This window comes from Hipposideros armiger, unplaced genomic scaffold (assembly GCF_001890085.2).
Source record: "Hipposideros armiger isolate ML-2016 unplaced genomic scaffold, ASM189008v1 scaffold_125, whole genome shotgun sequence".
Lineage (NCBI taxonomy): Eukaryota > Metazoa > Chordata > Mammalia > Chiroptera > Hipposideridae > Hipposideros > Hipposideros armiger.
Window position 1 is genome coordinate 1,052,958 of NW_017731475.1, and position 10,365 is coordinate 1,063,322.

General features: G+C 39.8%; 1 protein-coding gene across 4 annotated transcripts in view; it reads right to left on the bottom strand.

Annotated features, from left to right (window-relative positions):
* Window positions 1-10,365, bottom strand: part of NXPE3 (neurexophilin and PC-esterase domain family member 3) — a 58,515-nt gene that overhangs the window by 21,990 nt on the left and 26,160 nt on the right. For all 4 annotated transcript variants that reach the window (XM_019648323.1, XM_019648322.1, XM_019648321.1 and 1 more), the window contains one exon: window positions 4,520-5,274. In XM_019648323.1, coding sequence (XP_019503868.1) covers window positions 4,520-5,142 — 623 coding nt within the window. In that variant the 5' untranslated portion in view covers window positions 5,143-5,274. The remainder of the gene's footprint in view (window positions 1-4,519; window positions 5,275-10,365) is intronic.

The window sequence follows — 10,365 nt, forward strand, 5'->3', positions numbered from 1 at the left end:
CCAACATGGGCCAGTGAAGCGACGTCCTCCACAACTAGACTGAAGAAAAAAAAGAACAGCAGCTTGTCCATTCCCCTTCCCCAATTCCCCAGCCCTGTTCCCTCCCTCAATTCCCCAATAAAAACATCTTTAAAAAAAAAAAAAGAAAGAAAACATAATGAAAATACAAAACAATCGAAAGCATTTAGTAAGATGACATTACTAAGTCCAAACATCAATAAATACTCTAAATCAGAGGTTCTCAACCTTTCACAGGGGTCACCTAAGACCATTGGAAAACACGTATTTTCGATGGTCTTAGGAACCGAGACACCGCTCCTCTATCCGTCTCCAGGCCCACATGCAGATACACCCACATACGAGTACCCAGCGACCCCTGTGAAAGGGTCGTTCGACCCCCAAAGGGGTTGCGACCCACAGGTTGAGAACCGCTGCTCTAAATGTAAATTGACTGAATTCACCCATAAAAAGGCACAGAGTGGTTAGGTAGATAAAAAAGCAAGACCCAAATAAATATACACAACCTACAATAGACTCACTTCAGATTTAAGGACACACAGAGAGAGGCTCAAATGAAAGTATGAAAAGGGTATTACAAGTGGGACCAAAAGAAAGCAGAGGTAGCTATACAGATATTACACAAAATACACTTTAGGCCAAAAACAATTGAAAGAGACAAAGAAGGTCATATATGATGATTCATCAAGAATACACAACAATCATAAATCTATACCTACCCAATTATATATTTGCTTAATATATTTGGAACACCTAAATATATTAAGCAAATGCTAAGAGAACTGAAGGGAGAAACAGACAATATAATAATAGTAGGGGACTTTACTACCCTACCTTCAGCAATGGATAGAGCATCCAGACCAAAACAAAACAAAAAAACCATTGGACTTGAACCATACATTAGAGCAAACAGATATTTATAGACTATAAGTTCATTCCATTCACAGCAGCAGAATACACATTTTTCTCAAGTGCACACAAAACATTTTCCAAGTCAGATTACATAACAGACCAGGAAACAAGTCTTAGCAAATTTAAGAAGGCTGAAGTCATACCAAGTATCTTTTCCAACCACAATGGTAAAAAATTAGACATTACAACAAGATGAAAGCTAGAAAATCTATAAATATGTGAAAATTAAGCAACACATTCCTGAACAACCAACGAATCAAAGAAAATACCAAAAGAAAAATCTAAAAATATCTCAAAATAAATGAAAATGGGAACACAACATACTAAGACCTATGGGAAACCTACTGCAAAAGTAGTTCTGAAAGGGAAGTATGTAGCAATAAATGCATATGTAATAAAAACAGAAAGATTTCAAACAACCCACTTTACACCATAGGAACTAGAAAATGATGAACAAACTTAGCCCAAAATTCACAGAAGGAAAGAAATAACAAAGATCACAGTGGAAATAATGAAAGAGACCATAAAAACAATAGAAAAGATCAACAACACTAAGGGCTGGTTTTTTAATAAACAAAACTGAGAAACCTTTAGCTACATTAAGAAAAAAAAAAAGATGACACAAATAAAATCCGAAATGAAAAAGGAACATTACAACTGATACTACAAAAAAGAAATATACAAGATAATAAGAGACACTATGAACAATTATATGCCAACAAATTGGAAAACCTAGAATAAATGGATAAATACCTAGAAACATATACTCTGCGAAGACAGAATCAGGAAGAAACAGAAAATTTGAACATACACCAATAATAAGTAAGGCGATTGAGTCAGTAATCAAAACCTCCCAACACAGAAAAGCCCAAAACCAGACGGCTTCACTGGAGAAGTCTAGCAAACATTTAAAGAAAAATTAATGCCAAACCTTTTCACACTCTTCATTTAAGAGGAGCAAACACTCCCAAACTCATTTTATGAGGCCAGTGTTACTTTAACACAAAAGCCCCGTAATGACACTACAAGAAAACTAAACTACAGGCCAACATCCCTGATGAATATAGATGCAAAAATTCTCAACAAGATACTAGCAAACAGAATTTAACAATACATTAAAAGGATTTTACACCATGACCAAGTGGTATTTATCCGTGGGATGCAAAGATGGTTCAACATAAGCAAAACAATAAATGTTATACACATTAATAGAATGAAAGATTTTTTTAAACTATGATCATCTCAATAGATGCAGAAGAAAATGACAAAGTACCTATCGTTTCATGATAAAACCCCTCAACAAATTAGGTATAGAAGGAACATACTTTAATATAATAAAGGCCATATACAACAAATCCACAGCTAACATCGTACTCATAATCATTTCATCATAATGACGAAAGGTTGAAAGTTTTTATTATATGGTCAGGAACAAGACAAGGGTGCTCACTTTCACTACTCTTATTCAACATTGTACTGGAAGTATTAGCTAGAGCAATTAGGCAAGACAAAGAAATATAAGGCATCTAGATAAGAAAGAATATTGTCATTATTTGTAGATGATATGATCTTATATATAGAAAATCCTAAAGACTCAATCAAAGAACAGTTGGAACTAATCAACAAATTTAGTAAAGTTGTAGGATATAAAATTAACATACAGAAATCAGTTGCATTTCTGTACATTAAAAGTGAAACATCTGCAAAAGAAATAAACTACGCTATTCACAAAACCATCAAAAACAATAAAATAATTAGGAATAAGCTTAACTGAGGAAGTAAAAGATCTGTACAATGAAAATTACAAGACTCTGATGAAATAAACTGAGAACACAAACAAATGGGAAGAGATCCCATGTTCATGGCCTGGAAAAATTAATATTGTTAAAATGCCTCTATTGCCCAAAGTCATGTATAGATTCAATGTAATCCTTATCAAAATTCCAATGGCATTTTTGGAAGACTCAAATAAAATCAGAAATGAAAGTGGAACATTACAACTGGATAATAAAAAGAGTCCTGGGGGTGACCGCTTAGCTCAGTTGGTTAGAGTATCGTGCTGATAACACCAAGGTTGCCGGTTTGATCCCTGCATAAGACACTGTGAGCTGCACCCTCCTTAAAAAAAGAGTCAACTAAGGCTGGCCGAGTGGCGCGTTGGCTAGGAGTTGGCTTGGGACGCCAGCTCTGAGCAGCAGGGCCTCAGTTTGGATTCCACATGAGGGCCAGTGACGCTGCGCCCTCTACAGCTAAGATGGTGAACAACAGCTAGACCTGAAGCTGGGCTGCCGTCAATCGCCGCCAATGGCGTAGGCTGCAGTGGGGCTGACCGGCAGCAGGTGTGAGCAGGTGTGAGCTGCGGTGAGCTGCGGTGAGCTGCCATGAGCGGCCGTCTAATTGCCGGCGAGTGACTGCCTCACCCGGGAAGAGCGCAATGATAATACCAACATGGGCCAGTGAAGCNCCTTTCACAGGGGTCGCCTAAGACCATCGGAAAACAAAAAGATATTTACATTATGATTCACGACAGTAGCAAAATTACAATTATAGAGTAGCAACGAAAATAATTTTATGGTTGGGGGTCACCACAACATGAGGAACTGTATTAAGGGGTCGTGGCATTAGGAAGATTGAGAACCGCTGCTCTAGGAGAAATGAAAAATTAGAGAATTTTATTTTAGAAGCTCCTATAGACCTTATGGTAGAAAGTTTCCCCCCACCAAGTAATAAGTGAATAAAAAACATAAAATTTTTCAGAGTGCCAAGATATACTCTACAAAAATATCTACAAGGGAATGTTTTAAAAGTATATTTCATTAAAAATATTTTTAATTTACATTCTTTCAAATAATTGTTCTTTTGATTATGTAGCTTTTAAAAGTTTTTATTTCTTAGAAATATTATTTTACTTCAGAACTATATGGAATGTTGAAGAAAACAAATTTAATTCATACTGATTCCATGTATTCCATTCTGTACATTAGTACATATATTGATCACTATGCTGTAAGTTTTCTACTTATATTCAAAAATATAAAACTGTTAACTTAAAAATATAGTTTGCTGTGGTATTCCTGGCTTCCCATGCATATCATTAAGTCAACCCAGCAATGTTGCCATATTCTAGTCTTTTTACTATCATTAAATGTTTATATGATTTTAACAACTGAAATGTCACTTAAAATTTTTTTAGGTTATTAGATGAAGCTAACACACTGCACTGACTACAGGACCTCTGGCAGCTCTGTTCTTGGATGATTTTTTTTTTCTGTTCTGTACATAAGTGATCTTGCTTATATAGCTATAGATATGCTACGTAGTTCTGAAGTAAACATGGATATGAAGGTAAAAAAACAAAAACTCAGGGGTAAACAGTCTTAAATTTGAAGTGGAATAAGCATTAAGCTTCACTTTTACAAAACTAATCACAAAATATAAATCTGCATTTATTTTCTTATTCACCACCTCTCCTGAACTGGGCCAAGTTCAGAGAGATACAAGCAGCACATAACCATAACAAAAAAAGTTTAAATGGGACAGACAACAGAAAAAGGTTCTTAAATAACCCCCTAGAACAAGGAGCATGTACCTCTGGAAGAAAGCACTCTCTGAAGCAGTGAGGAGGCCCTTCAGGTATCCGCCTTTGAAATGGTTAATTCTGCTGCTGCAAGGGAGCTTCTTTGGTTTGAAGCAGAACCAGGGTTCTCCAGTGTAGAGATCTGTAAAGTTACACAGGGGCAAGCTCCCAGGAAGACACACGTTGCACTCAGTAGTTTCAGAAATTCTTCCTGAACGAAAGAGACTCTTGAAATAGACCCTGTCTGGTTTCTCTTCCTGTAGGTGCTGAAGAACTCGGATCCCTTCACTGGGGTGGACCAGAGATATGGACACTTTAACTTTGCCTGGCCAGAGCAAAGTAAAAAAGACTTTGTAAAACCCATTCTGGTAGTCTACCACTCTGCCCACAGCCCCTGCCTGCAGCTTAGGCGAGTGGATTCTGGCCTGCAGGTAGTCTCCGCCATACTTCTTGGGCTTTCCTTGAAAATCGTGCACATGAACAAGCACCTCTAGCTGGCTTCCCACCTTGAAGAAGGCTGCAGAGTTCAAGATGACAAAGTAGCTGGAAGAAGGGTCACTGCTCTTCAAAAAGGGGACTGGGCCCACGTGAGGCACCTGCCACTGTAAGTCAGTCAGCAAGGAGTCCTCCTCCATGCGCTCCCAGCTGGACAGAGTCTGGTGTTCATAGTCACAGTAAGAATTCCGGCTAGTTCCTGTCACCTGGGAGGAAACAAACTGTCCACTATTGTCGATGAATGTGGCTGAAAAAGTCTCATGGTCCAAGTACTAAAGAGAAAGACACAAAAACAGAAACCACAAATACAATAAATTTCCTTATATTCAACCAAATAAATCTCTGCTTCAATTTCAATTTTAATAAAACTACTTGGGATGACATTGTTTCAAAAAACAGAGCTCACTTGTACAGGGCTACCTTATTGTAACACGGTTAAATCAAGATGAGGAAAAGTCATAGCAGGCTTCCCACACTTTTGTGAGTTTTTCCTCCAGGAGCTCCATCAGGTTCCCACAATAAATACTGGAGGAAAATCCCCTTAGTACTTCCAGCAAGAGAAGGAAAAAGGAATCATTCTGAAATATACAGAGCATTGTGTTCTTCCTAACAAGGCCTGCCCTTGAGAGAAACTATTTTACCAGAGGCTAACCTATCGGGGTTTTATCAGAGCCTAACCAAACTGGGGTAAGGGACATACACAACTCCAGCCCATTGTAACCATTCTGTCCAACTTAAGAGATTGGGGGAGAACTAAGAAGCACTTTGCAGTTGACAGTCTAGGAGCCCAAGCTCACTAAAGGACTGAGACCTTAATCATTGGACTATAAGACACTTCACCTCCCCTACACCTTACTACCACGCCACTAAAAGCCTTTTTATCGGAATTCCTTTTACCCAATGAGTATATCATGTCTAGCTTTCAACAAAAAATTACAAGACATACTAAAAGGCAAAAAAGAGTTTGAAAGCACACATCAAGTCTCAGAACCACATTCAGCCATAGCAGGGATGTTAGAATAAACAGATCAGGAAATTTAAAACAATTATGATTAATATGCTGAAGGCACTAATGAAAAAGCTGACAATATGCAAAACCAGATGAGCAATATAAGGAGAGAGATGGAAATTCCAACAAAGAATCAAAAAGAAATGCCAAACATAGCAGGAAGGATTTTCAGGGTAGGAAAAATACTCTGTATGATATCATAATAATGAATAGATGGCATTATCATTTGTCCAAACCCATAGAATGTACACCACCAAGAGTGAAGTCTAAGAAAAACTATGGACCTTGGATTATTATAATGTGTCAATGTAGGTTCATCCTTGGTAAAAAATGTACCATTCAGGTGAGTGATGATAATAATGGGGGAGGCTATACATGTATGGGGGCAAGGAAGTACATATGAGAAATCTCTATAATCTTTCTGTAGTGTAAACCCTGACATTTGGTTGTTCTTTTTGCAATGCAAGTGCCTGACTTCGACTTTGATTGCCCAGGCATCCATTTCAAAGAGGCATCCCCATCAAAGACAGCTATCTCAAAAAACCACATTGTCAGCCACACAACTATATTAAGAACCAGGCCGCCTCCCTCCTCCCCAGGCATCTTTGTTTTAGGAATCTTTGATTTAAATTACTGACCACTTGGACCACTTGTTTTTCTCTTCCCATGCCTTAAATTCTCACTCTTACATTTTAAATTCACCAATAAAGAGTAAATTCAGGGCCAGCCGAGTTACACATTGGTTAAGAGCTGGCTTGGGACGCCACCTCTGAGCAGCAGGGCCCCGGTTCAGATCCCACATGAGGGCCAGTGACACTGCCCTCTACAGCTAAGATGGTGAACAACAGCTCGACCTGGAGCTGGGCTGCCATGAGTCACTGAATACAGCATAGGCTGCAGCCCCTGTTGCAGTGGGTTGCCATGGGCTACAGTGTGTAGCCAGCAGCCAGCGTGAGCGGCCAGCAGCCGCAGTGAGCGGCTGTCCAGAAGCCGGCGACTGATGTGCCTCGCCCGGGAAGAGCGCAATGATGGTGCCAACTTGGGCCAGTGAAGCAACGTCCTCCACAACTAGACTGAAGAACAAAAAAACGACAGCAACTTGTCTGTTCCCCTTCCCCCAATTCCCCAGCACTGTTCCCATCCCCCAATTCCCCAATAAAAATCTTTAAAAAAAAAAAAAAAGAGTTGGCTTGGGAGCGCGAGCTCTGAGTAGCAGGCTCACCAGTTCGGATCCCACACGGGCCAGTGACGCTGCACCCTCTACAGCTAAGATGGTGAACAATAGCTCAACCTGGAGCTGGGCCGCCATGAGTCGCCGGCGACGGTGTAGGCTGCAGTCCCCTGCTGCAGTGGGCTGCCATAAGCTACCATGTGTGGTCGGCAGCCAGTGTGAGCCGTCAGCAGCAGGTGTGAGCTGCCAAGAGCCTCTGTGAGCAGCCGTCCAGAGGCCAGTGATCAATCTGCCTCACCTGGGAAGAGCGCAATGATAATATCAACATGGGCCAGTCCTCCACAACTAGACTGAAGAACAAAACGACAGCAACTTGTCTGTTCCCCTTCCCCCAATTCCCCAGCACTGTTCCCATCCCCCAATTCCCCAATAAAAATCTTTAAAAAAAACAAAAACACACCATAAATAAATGAGCAATGTCTTTGACGGGCTCATTAGTAGACTGGACATAGCTGAGGAAAGAACCTCTGAGCTTGAAGTTATGTCAATAGAAACTTCCAAACTAAAAAGTAAGAGAAAAAAGAACGAAAAAATGGGAACAGAATATTCGAGAGCTATGGGACAAATCCCACACACACACTGGAAATTGGGTGAATAACATTTGTAGTACCTAACCCAGGAAACTGCATCTTACATTATGCCATGGGTTAAATAGAAAGGAGAAAAAAAAACAATAACATCAACAAAGCAAAACCAAAAATTACTCCCCATAATAGCTAATATTACCATTACAAACCACTTAAATAAGGCCCCAGTGCCCTGAGTGCTAAACGTGTATCTACCTACTCTGTGACTAGCACCTTGTGTGTGCTCCCAAGTGAGGGGGCAAAAGTGAGTCCAGTAAATAGAGTACTACCAGAAAAACAGATCAGTATCTGTGAGCAAGGGAGAAACCACAAACTTGACCTATAGTGCCACCTTCTGGAAAACAAAACAAGTTAACAGCTGCTAACTTGGTGGATTATAAGAGAGAAGACATAAAAGCTTAAGAATTCTGCCACAAGAAGCAGCAAGAAGTGTGTGTGGAGCAGGTATATCCACACAAGGACAGAGACAACCCCAGATATTCAGGACCAACAAACAGTTTACCCCATCTGAAGGCAACTAGTAAAGATTTGATGAGGTGTCTGCTGCTTCAAATGTAAAAACAGCAATACAAATCTACAAGGAATGTGAAGAAATAATGAAACATGTCATCACCAAAAAATAACAATAATCCTCCAAAAACCAAGCTCAAAGGCATGGAATTTACTGATCTAGCGGATAAAGAATTCAAAATAGCTGTTTGAGGAAACAAGCTACAAGAAAATGCAGACAACTCATCAAAATACATGAACAAAATGAGTAACTTACAGAGAAAGAAATCATAAAACAAAGCAGAGAGAGCATTTGAGATCTTGCTCCCTGGCATATACTGTCAATTTGGCTCAAATAAACTCATAAAAATTCTCAAACAAAAAAAAAAAGCAAACAAATTCTAGAGTTGAAGAATTCAATGAATAAAATGAAAGATGCAGTAGACACCATCTACAGCAGAGTAGATCAAATGAAAGAAAGAATACGTGAGTTACAGGGCAGAAATTTTGAAATAACTCAACCAGAAAAGATCAAAGAAAACAGAACGAAAAAGAGCACAGAAAGCCTACACAATCTATGGGATACTATCAAATGTACAAATATTAGAATAATCAGGATTTGAGATAGAGGAGACAGGGAGAAGGGGGCAGAAAGTTCATTTCTTTAATAATTTTAAGAAATTTAATAATTTCTTTATAATAAAGTGCTGAAAGAAAAAAATTGCCATCCAAGAATACTCTATACCCAGTAAAGTTATCCTTCAGATATGGAAGAGAAATAACAACTTTCCCGAACAAACAAAAGCCAAGGTAGTTCATCACCACTAGACCTGCCTTGCAAGAAATGCTCAAAAAAGGGCCGGCCAGGTGGCACAGTTGGTTATAGTTGGTGGCACAGTTGTGAGCTCTGAGCAACAGGGTCAGCGGTTCGATTCCCACATGGGATGGTGGGCTGAGCTCCCCACCCCCCACAACTAGATTGAAAGCCGTGACTGGACTTGGGGCTGAGCTGCACCCTCCACAACTAAGACTGAAGGACAATAACTTGACTTGGAGCTGATGGGTCCTAGAAAAACACAATGTTCCCCTACCCCAATTCCCCAACACTGTTCCCTTCCCCAATTCCCCAATAAAATCTTAAAAAAAAAAAAAAAGAAAGAAATACTCAAAGGAGTTCTTCATGCTGAAATGAAAAGATGCTAATCAGTGACATGAAAACATACAAAAGTATACAACTGGTAAAAATAAATATACAGTCAGATTTAGAAAACTCTAATTCTGTAATAGAATGGTGTGTTAACTACAACTATAGTATAAAGTTAAAGAAAAAAGTATTAAAAATAACTATTGCTACTATACTTTGATAACAAATACAAAATATAAAAAGAGTTAACTCATGATATCAAAAATATAAAAGGGAAGGAGTAAAAGAGTGGAGCTTTGTATACGATTGAAGTTATCAGCTTAAAGTAAACTGCTTTATCTATGAGATGTTTTATGTAAGCCTCATGGTAACCACAAAGCAAAAACACAGAGTAGATTCACAAAAGAGAAAGGAAAAACTGAGCATACTATCATGGAAAATCACCAATTTACAAAGGAAAGCAGAAACAGAAAGAAAACAGGCTGGCCAAGTGGCTTAGTTGGTTGAGAGTTGACTTAGGAGCGCGGGCTCTGAGCAGCGGGGCTGCTCGTTTGGATCCCGCATGGGCCAGTGGCACTGCGCCCTCTGCAGCTAGGATGGTGAATAACAGCTAGACCTGGAGCTGGGCTGCCACGAGTCGCTGGTTACAACATGGGCTGCAGTGGAGCTGCAGTGGGCTACTGTGGGATACCAGGGTTTTCTGTGGGTGGCCATCAGCCAGTGTGAGCTGCCGTGAGCAGCCATGAGCGGCTGTCCAATGGCCGGTGACTAGTCTGCCTCGGCTGGGAGGAGCACAATGATCATGGTGCCAACATGGGCCAGTGAAGCGACGTCCTCCACAACTAGACTGAAGAAAAAAAAGAACAGCAGCTTGTCCATTCCCCTTCCCCAATTCCCCAGCCC